Source organism: Sebastes umbrosus, chromosome 1 (assembly GCF_015220745.1).
Source record: "Sebastes umbrosus isolate fSebUmb1 chromosome 1, fSebUmb1.pri, whole genome shotgun sequence".
In the NCBI taxonomy this organism is placed as follows: Eukaryota; Metazoa; Chordata; class Actinopteri; order Perciformes; family Sebastidae; genus Sebastes; species Sebastes umbrosus.
In genome coordinates this window covers 29231769-29252025 of record NC_051269.1, presented here as the reverse complement: position 1 = coordinate 29252025, position 20257 = coordinate 29231769, and the positions used below count along the sequence as shown (strand labels likewise).

The 20257-nt window shown below is 37.3% G+C and overlaps 1 protein-coding gene across 1 annotated transcript; it reads left to right on the top strand.

Moving 5' to 3' along the window:
* The first annotated feature begins 1827 nt into the window (after nucleotides 1–1827).
* Nucleotides 1828–19509, top strand: cdk4 (cyclin-dependent kinase 4). The gene is made up of 8 exons (XM_037784726.1): nucleotides 1828–2111; nucleotides 10345–10568; nucleotides 10647–10782; nucleotides 10941–11108; nucleotides 12227–12336; nucleotides 15783–15833; nucleotides 15922–16057; nucleotides 18687–19509. Exons 2-8 carry the CDS (start codon nucleotides 10351–10353, stop codon nucleotides 18774–18776), a joined length of 909 nt encoding a protein of 302 aa, XP_037640654.1. The 5' UTR covers nucleotides 1828–2111; nucleotides 10345–10350; the 3' UTR covers nucleotides 18777–19509.
* Nucleotides 19510–20257: the final 748 nt, after the last annotated feature.

The window sequence follows — 20257 nt, the reverse complement described above, 5'->3', positions numbered from 1 at the left end:
AATGGGCCAATGATAGTTTTCACGTATACTGATGGTGTGTCCTCATCTGTATGATAATGGAGGGTCCAAGGCCATCGCTGGGTTGTGGTAAACATTATACAGAGCCAGAGGCATTCTTATATCTGATGCAATGAAATCCCTAAAGAGGATGTAAATAAACATGTTAGACACAGTAATTACCATACATTTATAATATCTATAGTCATATCACTTTCAAAGTGTAGAATCTGGTTTGCTCTATGAAAAGAATAAAAAGCAGAAATGCCAGTCGATCTGCAGTGCAAGTCATCAGCAGAAACACTTCCACCTCATAACACCAACATTAGTCAACATTTGTGGTTACACAACTGAGAACTGGTCAAATGAGAGGCATCCGAGAAACAACTGCATCTCTCTAAAGTCTCAATACTGCTGCTGCCTATTACTATTATGCTATTATATCAATTCCCCTGAAACAAATCTCAAATTAAATTATTCAATTTTCTGTGGAAAAAATATTTCTTACCAGTTGATTATCACTATGATTAAAATATAATAATAAAGAAATTACATTGAATACAAAACATGAAAATAAAATGAATTACAATGTTTACTGTTAACACAAACTGTAATATTTCTAAGCAAAGATTTATATATACAAGTGGATGATATTTTAATTTATAGTATGGAAGTATGGGAATTAATTTATGTACATAAACATAAAAATATATAATATTCTTATAATAATAATAATTTATAATTTATTTAATTATAAGGTTATATTTTTTTCATTTTTTTGTGCTAATATATTCCATATTGTTTTACTGTCTTTCTTCTTACATTTTATATGTTGTTGTTTTATTTTATTTGAAACCTTTTATGTTTTTTTGTATTCTGTAGGAGGAGTTAGATAACCCCAGAATTTGATTTATTGTGGCCTTTTTTTCCTAGCAGTTGTATGCCATGCCTTTCATTGATGGCACATATAATCTATTCTATTTTTATTATATTGTTTTTTAATATCTATTATTAATGATAAATAATTCATAATTTATTTTATTATTAGGTTTTTTTTCTATTTTCTTCTATTTGTTGTGCTAATATATTCCATTATGTTTTTTCTTTCTTCTTAAATTTTATATGTTTATTTATTTTATTTTATTTTAACCCTTTATGCTTTTTTTATTTTCTTACTTATGCAAATAAATAAACAAAATTAAACTAAGAAAACATTTTTATGTGGTGAAATAATAGGTGTGTCTGATATATGTAGGCCTATTTTCTTATAGTCCCTGAAATAAACAGCAACATAATATATGAAGATATGCATTTAACAACAATAATAATAAGTATTCTGCAGCATGGATTATGTGATTATGTTTATTTATTTTTTATTTTAACCCTTTATTTTTTTGTAATTTCTTACTTGTGCAAATAAATAAACTAAATTAAACTAAAAAAAACATTTTTATGTGGTGAAATAATAGGCATGTCTGATATATATATGTAGGCCTATATTCTTAGTACCTGAAATAAACAGCAACATAATATATGAAGATATGCATATAACAACATTAATAATAATATCATTATTAGGTATTATTATATTATTACCTAATTATATAATATCATGTATTATTATAGATAATATTATGTAATATTATGTATTATTGTACATAACATGTACAATAATACCTTTAAATGACTATAATAAGTATTCTGCAGCATGGATTATGTGATTATTATAACTTTATTATAAGACAGCAGAGCTTTTTGTTAATTTTCTTCTTTTTTTTCTTCTTTTAGCTCCGCCTCCTCCAGGAGTTGCCAGAAGCAACAGGAAGCGACAACCCAAAAAGAGTTGAGGCTGCTGGGACTGAAAACACAGAGAGAGAAGAGAAGAGAGGAGGCCTGAATCACAACCTGTTGATTGGTTTGAACACATCAGAGCTGCTGCTGCTGGAGCTGTAACCCTCCGCCTGCCTGCTGGACACGCGTCTTCTTCCTCTTCTTCTTCTTGAGGACCTATATATATTTATATATATATATACGTGGCACATTAGACAGCATGTCCTCCTCATAAAGCTTACAGTAAAGCTCACCTGCTGCTGCAGAAAACACACACAGACGAGGTAAGTGAAGTCTCCTTACTGTCGGTAACATGATTCATGTGTTTATGTAATAAGGTACAGATGTGGAAGTTAGTTCTAAAAGGCGGTGATCTGCCTCTGCAGTCTGCACTTTTTCACTGTCTTCTTCCGCCACGTCAGTTAACATGTAAGTGAAGGACTGGAGGAAAAACAGTCCGTGTTTGTTGCTTCACTTTGTTTTATACCAGTTTAATTAACAAAGGAGCGCTATGGAGGAGCACCACGTGTCGGGGACAGACAGACAGGGGGCTTTCCGTCTGTCTGTCTCTCTGTCTGTCCTGTTTCTGCCTCCGCCCCCCAACGTCCGCCTATGAATGAAACGTGGGAGACAAACTAGAGCCGATAATCAATACTGACAGGCTCTCTCCTCTCCTGTGATCGATAGCTGCTGTTACAGGCCTCAGTGTGCAGTGAAACTTCCAGATGTTATTCTAAAATCTGTTTTTATGTGGTGAGATAATAGGCGTGTCTGATTTAAATGTAGGCCTATATTCTTATCCCTGAAATAAACAGCAACATAATATATGAAGATATGCATTTAACAACAATAATAATAAGTATTCAGCAGCATGGATTATGTGATTATGTTTATTTATTTTATTGTATTTTAACCCTTTATGCCTTTTTGTATTTTGTTACTTGTGCAAGCAAATAAACTAAATTAAACTAAGAAAACATTTTTATGTGGTGAAATAATAGGCGTGTCTGTTATATATATATATGTAGGCCTGTATTCTTAGTCCCTGAAATAAACAGCAACATAATATATGAAGATATGCATTTAACAACAATAATAATAACACAATAATAAGTCGCCTATGAATGAAACGTCGGAGACAAACTAGAGCTGATAATCAATACTGACAGGCTCTCTCCTCTCCTGTGATCGATACCTGCTGTTATAGGCCTCAGTGTGCAGTGAAACTACCAGGGTGTTGTGCTAAAAATCTGTCCTCTGTATTTGCTCTGGTGTTGTGAGCAGTTGTGTCACCAAGGAGGAAACGAGTAGATGTTTTTAGGGTGACAAGGCTGACCACATCCTGTAGGACCAGAGAGGAGATTTGACCACACAGCTTTAGTCATTCATTATGGGACAATGATGGACTTTTAACAGGCTAACTCTGTAATCCAGTGAAAACGTTTTAAATCAAACTATTGTAGGAGTTAGATAGTTAGAGGTAGTTTAGAACAGTGATGCTGTTACATAGGTTAGACTGGAGTAAGACGCCTCCTTGAAGAACAGTTTCTATTTTCCTTTAAAGGTCCCATATTGTAAAAAAAAAAGGGAGATTTTCATGTCTTTTATATTATAAAGAAGGTTTAAGTTCTATATTAATACTGTTGAACTATCAAAACGATCAATATACGAAGAAATATACGCAGCCCGTATTCAGAAATTGCGCGTTTGAAACAAGCCGTTAGGATTTCTGTCCATTTTGTGATGTCACAAATATACAATATATAGATTATTACACGGTTTTAAAGATAAACATTCTAAATGTGTCCCAGTTTATTTCCTGTTGCAGTGTATGTGAATGACATCAGCTGACAGGAAGTAAACATGGACCCAAACTGTTGCCTAGCAACGCAATTCCGTTGAAATGCACTAAAACGGAGCGTTTCAGACAGAGGGTAAATACAGGTATTATCAGGCAGACAGTACAAAGAAAATAAAGTTTTTTTTTAAATATTAAATCAGGTAAACATGTTTTAGTAGAAACACAAAATCAAAGTATGAACCTGAAAATGAGCACGATATGGGACCTTTAAAATATGCATCATTTGCATATCAATATAATACGTACACAAGAAGTATGCTCAAGTAAACACATTTATAAGGTAACTAAATCATGACAGACTACAACTCTGTTTTCATTATTAAACTAATTGTAAAATCTCATAAAGGGGCATCTTCCCCCACATGACCCACATGATTCTCATATTAACAGTAAAAAAAAGTTTGTACATGTAAATCCTTATTTTAAAAAAAATACACACAGAAGCTTATTTTGTACTGTCAGAATTTTACATCAAATTACCTCAAAACCACTTCTTTTGATTTCCTCCCACCAGTAAAATTATTTTTCCACTATTCAAAGATTAGCAAGGCCACTACCACCCAAGAAAAGAGCTGAAATTAATGATGCTTTATCTAGTATTCAGAAGGGGAGTAACGGGGTTATATGAGGCATACAGTATGTCATCCAGTGAGCACTCACAATTTTATTTTTTAACTGTAAAATGCCCGGCTCAGTAAATATCTATATCATAATTAATCAAATATAAGAGTTCCTATCTTAATGTACTACATTTTCTGCTACTCTATACTTCTACTCCACTACATTTCAGAAGTAAATATTGTACTTTTTACTCCACTACATTTATTTGATAACTTTTTTGCTAGTTACTTTGCAGATTCAGATTAATAACAACAAAATATAGTCAACAAATAAATTAGGGTGTAATATTATAGATCGTGATAAAACTTTATTGATCCTAGCAGGTAAATCAAGTCGTTAAAATCAGCTTAACGTTTACCAGCTTCAACATTAAAGTGATGCTTACACATTAATGCATCAATATCCAATAATATAACATATATTATTCTGAAATGAACCATTCTGCATAACGAGTACTTTTACTTTTGGTACTTTAAGTATATTTTGATGGCAATACTTTTGTACTTTTACTTCAGTTAAGATTTGAATGTAGTGCTTTTACTTGTAACAGAGTATTTCTACAATGTGGTATTCTTACATTTACTTAAGTAAAAGATGTGAGTACTTCTTCCACCTCTGCATTTAAGTAAAAAAAAAAAGGGCTGAAAGATCCAGTGTTGGTTGAGAATCAGAATCTGTACAGACATACAAGGAATTTGGCTCCAGTTTTATGCAGCTCTTTAAATGTACTTACACAGAAAGGAAGAAAAGAGCTCTATTAGGAATAAAGAAGCTACAGTAAGGTTCTGCAGTTTGACATTTGACAGTACGGACCTCTTTCACCACCTCTCTCTTCCTCCTCAAGTATTTTCTCCGTCTTTGTGGCTCTGCTGCCTCTCACAGTCTGCCTACTGTGGAAAGTTGCAAAATCAGTTTAATTAGTTTGATACGTCATAGGGGCTTTCTTAAAGAATCTAACTGTGGTGCCGCTCCATCACGTGTCATTCTACTAAAATATCATTGTATGAAATATAAAAATATAATAAATGCATTTATGATGGTAATGTTTTACCAAAACGTTCTGGGAAGGTTACCGAAGTTTATTTGTAATATCAAACAATATGTAAAGCATTATGGAAGCTTTTTATGGCAAAAAAATGATTGATTAAATACAAAATTATTAGTTGTTAATCTTTTCTTGTTTAACCACTAGATAACAATTTATTTCTGGTTTTAATTGTTTACAAAAGGCAGACTGTGTGGTCCATGTGTCACCATTAATAGTTGACACAATTGGTTATACATAAATAATATATTATGAAAATAATTTAAAACCATAAACTATATTTATGTTCATGTATTTATGATATGAAAATTAAAGCCAGTAAAATCCAAATTATTAGTGTAGCCTACTAATAACTAACTGACTAATATAGAAACTAATATAGAAGTATTTGTTTGGCGTGTCAATGTATTAAAAGGTAATTAAAAACAGACAAGAATAGTAAGAGTTACTTTTTTCATTTGAATAATTTAAAGTTCATGAACTCTGCAGACGTACAATCGGATCTTTCTCTGAATATAATATTTTGTATTAGTAACGTCAATAGATCAGTGATAGTTCACTGGTTTTCTCTTATATGTAGAAAACAAATAAAGGTTGTTGTGAAGAGTAAACTTAACTTAATTCGGAAGATATATTACATTTTAGAATCAGCTACAAATCTTTATGAATTAAACTAAATCAAAGTCTAAAAATAGAACACCCAACAATATTGCATTAAAATGTTTCTTGGGTCATATGTGTGGTATTTTTATGTTTCTCTGTTTTGCTGAATTAAGTCAATTATTTTATTTCTATTTCTCAGTTCAGTTCTGACATGAATAATGTTGAATTTGCATTTCTTGCAGATACACAAGAATGCAGGCCGATTCTTGTCAGCAGACAGTCTGACTCAACTTTCTTTGCATAAGAGGAAGAAAGAAAAGCATCGTGCAACATCTCTTCCTCTTATTAACAACAGTTTATATTGACCACTTCAGCTATTGTGGTTTGGCACCATATCTGAATATTCAAACACTTTAATATCTCTATGCCAGTTCAGTATTTTAGTTGCAATATAATACCACTTCACCGAATACCTTGAGATATAATTAACCCTATATATGTACATGTTCGGTTGTCAATGGTTAGTAAAATAGTTGATTTGCATGCAAATCTGAAAGGCTCTAAATGTGATTCATCAAATCATCTAAATCTTCAAAAATGTGCCCCAAAAGGCCTCCAGTATGTACAGTATAGCTACATTATACAGCAGTGACTCTGCATTTATCTGTTTTATTCTCCAGGCTTGTGAGAAGCCATCGCGTTTACAAAGTTACAGTCCAATCATGCATTTCATGCTGTCAACTAAATCTTTTTACGGCCATTCAGAGTGTTAGATTTTGGAGAGCCAGCTTTGGAAAATGAAGAGACCGGTATACAACAGAGGAGAATTAATTCCTTGTTGAATTGTTTGGCTTTCAGTGGATTGTGTTTCTGCTCTTTTGTTGCTGTACTTTTCTCACTCTCCCCTGCTGAAACCATTTTAGCTCCAGCCGTACTTCATCTATTTCACACTTTGTCCGCTCTAACAAATCCACCGTGCTCATAGTTAAACACAGTCTGACACAGCAGGAGTCACTGAAACGTTTTCTCTTGACAGTTGAGTATTTTATTCATATTGTTATGAATCATATGAAGATATTAAGATTAAAAAAGGTGTTTTGTCGATATACTGTCAGTAAGTCGTGAATCATGCCAATTTCCCCGAGCCCAGAGTGATGTATAAAATTGCTTTTTTTTATCGAACCAACAGTTCGAAACCCAAATATATTCAGTTTACTATCATATGTGAAAAATAGTGTCAAAGCCTTACATGTAAGAAGCTAGAGCCAGCAGATGACTGATCAATTACTAGACTAATTGATGAATAGACTAAACGTTTCAGCTCTAGTCACATTTTTCTGAGTGCAGTATTAGTTGGCTGAAAGTTACAATGTTGGTCAAAGACATTTACATGAACATAAATATTTAAGATGCTCTATTATTCACAAAATCACATATAAACTGTGGACAGGAAACACCTATGGATCACGATATCTATGTGTATTAAATTATGAAAACTGGTAGGTAACGGTAGATAGCAGATAATAAAAGTCCTGTTTTTGTTAAAACTTGAGATCAGGTTGAGCATGAGGGGAAAACAGGACTTTAATAGTTATTTTTCTTTCCACACCAACACATCAGTCACTGAGGCAGATGTCCATCATTTAACAAAAAAATGACCTTACCTTAAAGAAAATATCTAAATATAAAAAAATATTTAATTGCGATTATTTTGACTCATATTTCAATTGCGATGTGATTTGCGATGTTGGAGAGAATGACAATTTTTACATCGTTTTTACATCATTATTTTCATTTCCATTGGAAAACATATTAAAATGATTATGGTGTGATTTTTGTGGGGATCTGTACCAAACAAAGATGTTTTCTTAACTCTGTAGAATATGATGTGTAGGCCTGAACATCTCTGCAGCACCACAATATGTAATTTAAAATGGTATTTTGCCTTTAACAAATATTGCGCATCCTGCAATTTGAGAATTACACGAGGCCATATTGCGATTTTGCTAAAAACTTTGATTACTTGTGCAGCCCTGTTATACAATAGAGATGATGATGATGATGATGATGATGATTATGCTCTGTCCTTAGAATAATGAGCATTGATATTTTGAACCTGACATCCAAATGCCATGCACTGTACTGAAGGCAGCAGGGAGGGATATGAGGAAGCAGAGCAGCTCTGAACCACCACCAGTGAATAGGACATATATGGCGCGTATGAAGGTGACAGGTGTTGATGTTGAGTAGGTGGGAGGGTACACTGTAGATGGAGGCTTGAACAAAGGGAAGGAAGCAGTGGGATGATGCTGTCTGTGGTTGCGTGATGACGGATGGAGTTAGTGAAGAGGAAAGTTAGAAGGGACGGGACAGAAAAGCTGTTTTTGGTTTTGAGTGGTTGAAGGTGCTTCCTGTGTTGGCAGAGTGGCGGCCAAAATGTCCCGCATCAAGTGTATTTGCTTTTAAAATGGCGTTCCCATTCAAAGAGTCATTTGACTTCTATTAGGAGGTCAGGTACTTTGTCCTGGCGGCTTATAAAACATTTGGCGAATGTAGAAGAGCGTTGATAAATTGGATATGTTCAAAAATATGTCACACATTTCAGCACTTTGCACCCAGAGTAGCTGGAGAGCTCTTATGAGGCTTTAGTCTAATAGAGGCCAGCACAATGAGCTATAAAAATGCTGTGCGTTTAGCTCCAAGCGTAGTTGACTCCTTCTGCCAGAATGGTTGAAATATGAGAAGGGTTGTATATTAGCGACCAATCATTTTCACTGAAAAGGTGTAAAGTGTGAGTGAAGGCCTCATCGCCTCTAATATTATGTAAAGCTGCATCAATCATTAGTTTTTAAATTAGCAACAGGTCAAATACTGTGTGTAATGTGAATCAGTATCCAACAATGCAGTTCCCCTCAGCTCTACAGAGAGTTTTAGCACCTTTCAGCTAATTGTTTTGGTTTTACAGCCCTCAACGTAACTGTTTTGATTCTCACCGCTCTCATCAGAGTCATTATGGTGACTATAGTGGCACATTTAGCACATTTATTTGGTGGAGACCAAAACAGAGCTAAAAAGAGAGTGAATATATTATTTACATCTGCCAGACAGAAACAGACTCTAAATGAATGCTAATGTCACTTTCAGTCTGCTGGATGTGTAAATAGGCAGCTGTTTGCTAACATATTCACTGTAAGAACTTTGATAATGGTGATAATATGTCAATGTTGTGTTTATCTTGTTCTGTTGCCAAAGTGGCAAAAAAAAAAATCAGTTAATGCAGGTTTAAAGATGTCTGCGTCTGTCTACGTTTTAATGTGCAGTTAGTAGTGTTGATAGCAGCCTGAATGTGTTGAATGTTCACCTCCCTGATGATGCAGCCTGGTCTTATTCCCAAGTTGTCAAATACCGACGCTTTGCCACGCCCATTGGTTTCTGTATGAGACACACCGGTCTTTCATCTACCTCCAATGTAAACCTGTCTGCGGCGATATTAGATGCTCAAAACAACTGCTCCAGCCGTCCATTCACTCCGTCCACGTCGTTAGGAGGTCAGGGTGGACGGACGGGTCAAACAAACACAGAACCTGCACCCAGGAGACCGCTGTTCGTGTCCCGTGTGAGACCAAAACTCAACGTTGACGTTTTTAAAGTTACTTACATAATGTACTTAACTAATGTCATGTACGTAAAGTACTTACTTACTTGACCCCAAGAGGTCCTGACCAAGCGTCCGTATGTGACGAGTTGGGAATGAGAACAGGTTGGATGATGATGATAACTGAACTGAGAGGGTATTGAAACCCAATTTATTGGGCTTTAATGAATAAAGTTGATAGAGTTGGGCAATATGATGATACATACAGGATTTTTGTATCACAGTCAAGTACCCTGATTTTCTTTTAGGTATGTAATTTACTCGATTAGACTTTCCCATCTAGATATTTTATCTAGAAGTAGTTTTTCAGTCTTTGACAGTATTTGTGCAATTGCAAATGTTACACATTCAGCAGCACAGAACCAGAGTGGCCTAGTCGGCTCCTCGGCACATCCACCATGTTGTTGAGCCGTATAAAGCACGGATGAGGATTCCCAGTTAGTCTCATGTTCATTTCCAGTATTTTCAGTAGAACAGCTCCAGGCTGCACATTAGTGTGATCTTTAAAAATCTCTGCTTCCTACTTCGTTGGGAGAGTTGTTCACACACTGAATTGATTTTTTCCAGTTATGCTTGTTAAGCTTCATAGAAGTTAAAAAGTCACAAGTGGGCTGCTAAGAATAAGTCTTATAATAATCAGTGTATCCATACATGATAACTTTTCATCATCTCATTATTGTCATTAATAGCTTTTGCATCTAACCTGTGCATCATTCTTTGTCTCTCTTTCAGTCTGTCATGGCCCACAGCGCCAGTATGCAGTATGAGCCAGTGGCAGAGATCGGAGGAGGCGCTTACGGGACGGTTTTTAAGGCCAGAGATATAGAGAGCGGGCAGTTTGTGGCTCTGAAGAGTGTGCGCGTCCAGACAGATCAAAATGGCCTTCCGATCTCCACAGTCAGAGAGGTGGCTCTGTTAAAAAGGCTGGAGCAGTTCGACCACCCCAACGTGGTCAGGTAAGACCGCTATCAAAGTGTCTTGTCTACAATTCACCATGAACACCTCTTACAGAAGTCACTGTTGTTATTATGCAGGCTCATGGATGTATGTGCCACCCAGAGGTCGGACCAGGAGACTAAAGTCACTCTGGTGTTTGAACATGTGGACCAAGACCTCAAGACGTACCTAGAGAGAGCCCCAGCTGCAGGATTATCCCCCGGCCGCGTCAAAGTGAGAACTAACTGAAACAATATCTAAACTAAACTGCATAATCTGTCAAATGGATGGAGTGTTTTTCATTTATTAAGGTCTTTTTTTTAACCCTGCTTTAAAGCAACCTCTGTTGAAATATTTAGCTCCAGTTGAAATATTCCTGTGTGTTTGTGCAGGACCTGATGAGGCAGCTGCTGTGCGGTCTTGCATTCCTTCACTCGAACCGCGTGATGCACCGGGACCTGAAACCAGAGAATATTCTGGTGACCAGCCAGGGCCAGGTGAAGCTGGCTGACTTCGGACTGGCCAGGATCTACAGCTGCCACATGGCCCTCACTCCCGTGGTAAGAGCTCACCTGGACCACACCAATAGGTTTTTGTGTCGTGTGTACAGCATTTTCCAAAGAATAAATGGTAAATGGACTTGCATTTATATAGCGCTTTTCTAGTCTTCCGACCACTCAAAGCGCTTTACACTACATGTCAGCATTCACCCATTCACACACTGATAGCAGAGGCTGCTAAGGTGCCAACTTGCCCATCAGGATCTAATCTAAATACTCATTCACACACCGATGGCTATGCCTTCAGGAGCAATTTGGGGTTAAGTGTCTTGCTCAAGGACACATCGACATGTGACCAAGAGCAGCCGGGGATCGAACCGCCAACCTTCTGGTGGACGACCTGCTCTACCCTCTGAGCCACAGCCGCCCGATTACCATCTTTATTTTTTAGATTTTAACCCTTCAGGCAGCTGCTGATTCCATTCATTCCAGTTCAAAATAAAAGTCAACCATGGAAAATTTAGTTGAGATCTTTTTTTGTCCAAATTGCACTTAAATTCCTCATTGATGGTGCATTCAGGGACTTACGTGTGACTATCAAACAGTAACCTTGTGAATACAAGACACTACCAACTTCACATTACCCTTTTGGCAAACTCCATGCTAGTTTATTATTTGTCTTCTGAGTTAAATTTCCTCACAAAATAGCATACATTTAATGTTTTTTTTTCAGTAGCTTACTGTCAAATCTTGGTTTGAGCTTCCTTTTAAGAAGAATACGAGTCTACAGCCGTGCTATAGGGGCTCTGTCAGGTAGCACATGCTAACTTCAGCATGCTCACAATGACAATGCTAACATGCTAATATTTTGCAGGCTTACTGTCTGGGTTTAGCCCATTTAGGCTGTTAGCATGCTAAGAACAGCTTGTCGCTACTAGATATCCACACTGTAGTAACATTTATTTAAAAAATAATTGTCCACCTGGAAGGTAGGAGCTCTAAAACGTATGGTAAGCTTTGGAAAATGTGTTAAGCCTGTTAGCATGCGAACAAACTGGCCACCTAAGTTTAAAAATGTATGGTAAGCTTTGGAAAATGGTCTGGTATTTTGTTTGTTAACGAGCTAAAACATGCATAAACAGTCCAGTTGATGGACTCCTCATGTTTGTGTCTCCCAGGTGGTGACGCTGTGGTACCGACCCCCCGAGGTTCTGCTGCAGACCAGTTACGCCACACCTGTGGACATCTGGAGCACCGGCTGCATCTTTGCTGAGATGTTCAGACGCAAGTGAGTCAGCAGAATAATGTTCACATAAAGAAGACTTATCGCACTATATGTATATTTGTTTGTTATGATCAATATGCCTGTACCAGTGTTTGAGTCCAGTTTGAAAATGTGTCTCACAAAAAGGTAACATGAACAGATTTTGATGTGATTTGGTGAGAAGAGAGGCCTCGGGCAAAGGGACCGTGTATTTTGGTGGTGATCTGATTAAGTAGTAGAGATTCGATTACATATCCTGAAGGTACCTTTACAAGGTGGAGGTTTGTGTTCACAAAGTGAGTTAGCTAGTTTCTCATATGACTCTTCAGGCTAGCTCAGAGTTTGAAACTCTCCAAGTCTCCTACAAAATACATTTACATACTACTAATTCACTCTGCCAAACAGGTTTTGAAGGAAACTGCTGCTTGGATAATGTTCACCGGCATCTTTTTATACTGCACATGAATCATAAATAGGGAGGGTAGGGCGTACAAAGAACAAAGAACAGCCTCTTCTTTGTTGTAAGGTTTAGGTTACTAGGTTAGGGAAAGATTGTGAGAAAGACTTTGGTTAAATATTGACACATCACAAGTCCCGTCTTGTGTTTCAAGTCAGCAAATGAAATACATTGACACTGAACAGTTTGCACATATGTTAAATACAAGTGTTTCCTCAATATTTGTTTTATTTAAATAAACACACTCTGGGCTATGTTTCCTATAAATGCCAATGCGTATTGGCTGTAAAGTAACTTTCAGGAGCATGTACGAGGATATTTCCCAGCTCTTCAATTTTATATTCCCAAACATACCAGCACTATATTATGAGACAAAACAGAACATCAAACAATACACAATATTATACTGATCATCTTGGCAAAGGGAGGTATGTTCTACCTTTAGTCTCAACGGGCCTAATGCACTACGAACAGATATCTTCTTAAAGGGACTGTTTGTAACTTCTTACACGTATAAATCATTGCGGGTCGGTGCCCTATGCGCGCTCGTGTGTGGCTACGCTGTTCAGACAAGACTCCAACACAAACTACACGGAAGCACCAAAGTTCTATCTAGTGAAGCCCGTCTTGCAAAACAGTGTTGGCCGCGGTCGGAGGACGCAGGGGAGACCGTAGCTTTGGTCTCCAGGACCGGAGTCTCTGCTACTCTGCCTGCTTGCCTTCACTCACACACCGCGCTCGTTCTCACCCGCTCTTTCGCTCCACTCTCACGTGCATGCGCGCACACTACACACTGCAGAAGAGTTAGTTTAGCTCTGAGAATATCTAGTGAATGTACAGTGGACGTTTGTGCAGAAATAAATGCTGCAGCTCCTCCAGACCAACGGAGGTTTCCTGTGTCTTGTGAAGTGACGGGGCTCCGCAGCGAGAAACGTTATCGTCTCCGACCAAAACGTCAGCGCCTCCCTTGTTCCCTCCGGCCGCGGTTGGGAGGCTGAAGCAGGAAAAGCCAACACTAGGATCAACATTGATTCATGGAGAGACCTTCGTCTGGTCAGCTAACTTTACTGCCAAGCAGCCGAAATATAGAGTGATATTGTGGTTTTAGCTGACGTGTGTCACCTCACTGTTTTGAGCGATGCTCGTTCATGTCTATGTAGAGCGAGCAAGCGCGAGCCCGACGCTGACTTTCGTTGACTTAACGGCCACAGGTGTCGCTGTTAACAAGCAATTTCTGATTCTACCAATTGATTTTATCAATTTTCTCGTATTTTGAATTTTGTCTTAGGTACGACACAATTTACGAGTGGTCCAAACCCGTTGTAGGAGTCATGTGCAATTAGTCTGCTCTTATCCAAACCTAAGTTTTTCACTAATGGATTGTATGTAAGGGATAATGCAGCGAGCCGACTTGGCACACTCGTACGAGCCCATGGACTAAAAAATAGGTAGAGAAAGTTAAGACAAGAATACGAAAATGTTCTCGCATGAGGCCCATTAACTATAGTAGTGACACTCCTTGGTTGGTGATGTGAGTGTCCAGAGTTTAACTCTCAAGCAGATCACACGTTTGTGCGTCAGACTCAGAGCAGCCGTGATGAGTTTGGGGACGGTTCAGATTTTATCTGTACACGGATCACATTACGAGGTTATCTGTGGCTCCGGGGAAATCTGGTCTGGAGCCTCAGACTGTCGGGAGGTGAACTGTTGAAACACAGCCGGGCTTTGCTACACTCATTATGTCACAGGCAGCACATACACGTGTTTTATTTCAGCCTTGTCCCTCTTCCAACCAAATCTACAATACATTTAAAATGACACATACTGTAGTTGTACTGTACACCTTGAAGTCATCAGCATCATGCTTGCTGATACAAAAACCCACTAACGGCTCACAGACCTGCTTCAACACATCCAAACATGATTATGTCTACAAACAGGTTCTTATTATTATAAGTCATAATGTGAGTCAAGCATTTTAACGCTCATCAGTCTGGTTTGCAATGTCTCTCCCAGATCAGCTGAGAGCCAGTGAGTGCACTGACACACACACAGTAGCTCCATCTAGTGGTACAAATAACACATTGCATGAAGACGGCAGTCAACTGTGGGAACGAGATTCATGCCTCAAAATAATTGAACATTTAATATAATGATGGTGATGATACATTGATAGTATCATGAAGAAGGTGATTTGGGTGAGATGTTGCAAATTTCTACCGACAGTAGAATCATTCAACGTCATGTTTAATCTGTGTCTAAAGTAGGCCTGCAATTTCATCATTTTAGGGGCCACTTGGAGTTTGGTTGCCATTTTTTTGAGAGCACAAAGGCCAAATGCCAGAGCAGCAAGTAAAACAATGATTTTAAGTCCACATAATGAATTTAACTTGATGGTTAAGGTTGATTTGATTTTAAACACATAGTTTAACTATCAGTGAAATAAAAAAGCTGTTTATGTCACAAAAAAATGTATTGGTATTTACTTTTCAGAAGCTGAGCGTTTTGCCTGCCTGATTTTGTTGACTAATTTTTCCTTTATATTTGTAGTAGACATAGTTAAATGTTTTTTTTTTTGTCTGTTTTAATTGTGTTTATTGTTGTTCTTTCCTACTTTGTTGTACTGTAGTCTACAGACAAAGTTAGTACCGTTAAAAGTCGAGCTATGAACGACATAGATCAAAGATTTGTGGCTGTGTTTTAGTTGTAAAAAGTACATTCATCCTCATGATTATTTCGTATCTATATTCACATACAGCGCCTGTTAGCAGGGGGAGACGCTTGCATTGCCACTGTGGCCGCAGGGCATATTATTTTTTTAAGGGGCAGAAGGACAAACTGACAGACGCCAGTGCACAGACGCCATGAGGGCCATGAAATTCCTGCCCTGGTCTAAAGGACATCATGTTCCTGTTTGCCCTCCTGCACAAACAGGAGTTGCAAAGACATGTGAACTAATAAAATAACATCTGCTTCAATCTATTAACTTTGGTACAAACTTTCTGTCTGTTAGACCTTTGTTCTGCGGAGAATCAGAAGTGGACCAACTGGGGAAAATATTTGAGTGAGTAAAAAATTAGTTTTCATCACATTTACATGACTTAATGACTCATATTATATCAATTGCATTAAAAAATTCTGTGTAATTTCAGAGTTATTGGCTTGCCATCAGAGGACGAGTGGCCGACTGATATTACACTCTCAAGAAAACACTTCCCCCCTCTCTTACCTCGCCCAATCACGGACTTTGTTCCAGAGATAAATGAGCTGGGGGTGCAACTATTGCTGGTAAGACTTCACCGTGAATTAAAGAGTCAGTCCATCCTGCCTGGTAATTGATTCATTTTCAGCTGTGTACAGAGTTGAGATCACGACAGATAACAGATCAGTAACGTCGGGTTGCTCATAGTCTGCTGATGTTCAACACAAGCCACAATAACCTCACTGGTGAGATTCTTGTGACTAATGTGTTATTTAACCAGCTGGTTAAACTAGAGGAGAGAGCAGGACTGTTGAAGGAAAAGTATTCTTCCTGCATTATAATTTACAGAGCTGGTAAAACTGACAATAATGGATTAGTATTTAGTTTACCAACAGATCTAAAAAAGGAAATGTACAGTAAATGTTGCTTTTCTGGGATTGAACCAGAAACGTAACAATACCTTTTAACCTCTTCCACTCCACCCCTCTTCACATAGTCCCATTGTGTCTCTCTTAGGGAGGTACAGGGGGTCTTTAGGGGAAGATAGCAGGTCAACAGATGATGTCACATAGACGTGGTGTACATCATCTGAAAGCAGGAAACCTGAAGATTAATTTGAGATGCAGCTCAGCACTTTGTGTCAAGATGTTGTAGTCATAAGTCAGAAATAAAAAAGATATTAATTAAAATAAATTGTGTGAGGGGTTAGAACATTATGATAGAAGTATATGATGGCCATTCCCATACTCTATTATGTTGTTGCAGCAATTTTGGGGTTGAGACCATTTACTACACAGATTTGGTGATAAATTTAACAATTTACCACTCAAGAATTAATAAAAAATAATCAATAATCCCTCCAAAATACCACATTAAGACAACAAGACCTTGAGGAACACCATAGAAAAAGCCATGCTGTGATTTTGAGATTTCTGCAAGAATTTCATTTTTGGTGATTAAATGGCGAGCACTTCTGTTCTGGAAACTGCTCAGAAACCCCCTTATTGTCAGTATAGCTAGGAAAGCCATCCATCCTCTGAATTACCCGCTGTAAAGTTTCATGAGGCTGTGATTCTCCTAGAGGTCACAACAGGTCATTTTATACAGTGAGGTCAAGTTTTGAGCCTCTGAAAGTCAAGGAGTTGAAGAGGTTAAAGTAGACGGTATATTTTATTCTGCGTCTCTATATGATGTAAACCAGACCTGAAACCAGATTTAAAATAACTAAATCCTAATAACCAAAGAAAGTTATACTGGCTAATCTTTTATTTTTTTTGACCAGTAACTTCCTGCACTGTCTGCTGGTTGCCTGGCAACTGGTCTTGGCCTAAAGATAGTGGGGCACATAACCCTACGTAAACGGCGTGTTTTGTCTTTGATATTGAGATGAGATATGACGTGTTAATTAATGCGCTTTAGAGGTTCTGGTAGGCGGATTTTGTTTTTGTTTTTGAACAGAGCTAGGCTAGCTGTTTCCCTCTGTTTCCAGTCTTTATGCTAAACTAAGATGTAGACACACAAGACAAACGACACACAACAAGTGTAGTTAATCTCCTCACAGCTCACACTCCTTCTGATTTACTTCTCTACTTCATGTTTTTTTTTTTTTGATACTTGTGATTTTGTATTAATATATTGTTGTAAATAGTTTTTTTATTGACCCCAAACAAACATTAATTACTTCTATTTTCAGTAGACTTATGATACATACACAAAACACATGTTAATTGTTTTCTACCATTTCCTTCTTTTATATATTTATTAGGGCTGTCAATCTATTAAAATATTTTATCGCGTTTAATTGCATGATTGTCCATAGTTAAGTTTTTTATCGGTTCAAAATGTACCTTAAAGGGAGATTTGTCAAGTATTTAATACTCACATTAACATGGGAGTGGGTAAATATGCTGATTTATGCTAATGTATGTATATATTTATCATTGGAAATCAATTTACAACACAAATATTGTCCAGAAACCCTCACAGGTACTGCATTAAGCATAAAAAATATGCTCAAATCATAACATAGTACAGCTACAGCTACAGCATAGAACAGCTGTCAGTGTGTCAGTGTGCTGACTTGACTATGACTTGCCCCAAACTTGTGATTATCATAAAGTGGGCATGTCTGTAAAGGGGAGACTCGTGGGTACCCACAGAACCCATTTTCATTCACATATCTTGAGGTCAGAGGTCAAGGTACCCCTTTGAAAATGGCCATGCCAGTTTTTCTTTGCCAAAATTGAGTGTTTGGAGCGTTATTTAGCCTCTTTTGTTATAAGCTAGTATGACATGGTTGGTACCAATGGATTATTTGTGTTTATTAAGGTTCATCTGATGCCAGCATCTTCACTCCAGCTTTAAAACCGAGTCCGCTACGACCTAAATATTGCAAATTGTGTTAATGCGTTAAAGCAATTAGTGGCGTTTTGTGTTAACGCGTTATTATCACGTTAACTTTGACAGCCCTAATATTTATTTACTTTAGTTTACTTAATGAATTGTATTTTTTTCCTTCTCATTTCACTATTTAATTGTATTATCCTTGATGCTTTGGCAATATTGACATTCATAAAGCATATTGAAATTGAATTGAGTGGTATCAACCTCCTCGTCTAACTCCCGGAGCGGAGAGTGGATAAGAGTATTTCTCAAAATGTCTGTTCATTTTTGACCCGAAGCAGCTCTAATATTCTGCTGTTCTTTCTTCCGCAGGAAATGCTGACCTTCGACCCCTTGAAACGAATATCTGCCCTGAACGCCCTAGAACATCCATATTTCCAGGACGAGGAGACATTGACTTGAAACGATGCAGTGAAGCGAGAGGTAACAGTGTCTAAGTTTAGACCTGGCCTAACCATAAAGGATTTCAATTTCATTCAGTGCATTGCCTTTCAAGATGTCTGGGTTATGCTTTGGGATATTTTCTTGTTACTCCTACATCAAAAAGGATTAAAGCCTGAGAAATGGAATTAAAAAAAAAAGAAGAGGAGTGAACTTAAGGATCACTGGCATGCTTTCCAACGTCACAATTAATGATGTTAACGTGTCGTGTCTTCTAGGACAGTACCAGTGTTTTTGATGTTTGATCTGTGTGTCAGTCCCAACTGCAGGGACTGATGCACAGAAACGTCTGTCATCTCCTCTGAAATGGTGTTACTTTTCTACAGTGTTTCGACAGAAGGAAGCGGAGATGTCGTCTTTTTTCGTTACAGGCTGAACAAAGTCTGTCAGAAGTGACACCTCGGGGTTAGAACAGCCAGCTGTTAGTGATCTTATTGTATTTGTGTTAATATTTATCGTACTAAAGGACCAATAAGACTATACGTTTTATGAAAATCATGAAAGAAAAACGCACAAAGAAGACACACATGATAAAAATACTGGTATTGCCCTTACATACTGTCATAAATTGTTTCTTTTATTGGAAGACTAAAGGGTTGGACGTCATTTCATGTTTAACATTTTTTGTCCGTTTTCTAAAACCATCTGAAATCAACCAGCACTGCTATATGAATAAAAAACAGTTTTAATCACATTCAAACTTCACTTGTGTATTATTATTATTATTATTATTATACAGATGGCAGTCCATATAAAATGAATAAATATGATTCTATAAAAACTGAAATATTTTGTGAAAAATACAATGAACTATATTAAATACTAACAAAAATACAGGTTAACCATACCGTTTTTGTCCTCTAATATTGACCAAACAATCAGTTAACGATGATTGTGGCTGTCTAAATCAGTGAGAGGTGTCTTTTGTTCTTTTTTCTCGGGTGAATTGTTTTTGTGTTTCACATAGGGGTGACCAAATGATTTAGTATTGCACTTCCAAAAAGACTCTTCAAAATTGACGCAGCAGAAGCTGAGAGATCCTGAATTTTAGTCCCAAATATATTCTAGGTCAAGCTCCAAAAACGGTGGATACTACACTTCCCATAATGCAACTCGATAGCTCGTACATAGTTAATTAAGTAAATGTGTAGTTCCAAGTTCAAGCCCTGATTACATCATTACAGGTTATTTTCTCAAACTTAAAGACCCAGTGTGTAACGTTTAGGGGGATCTATTGGCAGAAATGGAATATAATATTCGTAAGTATTTTTTCATCACCTGTAGATAAGAATTGTGTTTTCGATACCTTACAATGAGCCGTTTATATCTACACAGGGAGTGGGTCTTCTTCACAGAACCGGCCGCCATGTTTCTACAGTAGCACAGAACGGACAAACCCAACAGTGGCTCTAGACAGGGCCATTCACGTTTTCATGTTTTCG

Bases quoted from the DNA above. Each gene is read 5' to 3' on its own strand.
- cdk4 (XM_037784726.1), top strand. From the start codon at position 10,351: ATGGCCCACAGCGCCAGTATGCAGTATGAGCCAGTGGCAGAGATCGGA. The intron at 10,783-10,940 runs GTGAGAACTAAC...GTGTTTGTGCAG, and splicing joins TATCCCCCGGCCGCGTCAAA to GACCTGATGAGGCAGCTGCT. The intron at 12,337-15,782 runs GTGAGTCAGCAG...TCTGTCTGTTAG, and splicing joins GCTGAGATGTTCAGACGCAA to ACCTTTGTTCTGCGGAGAAT.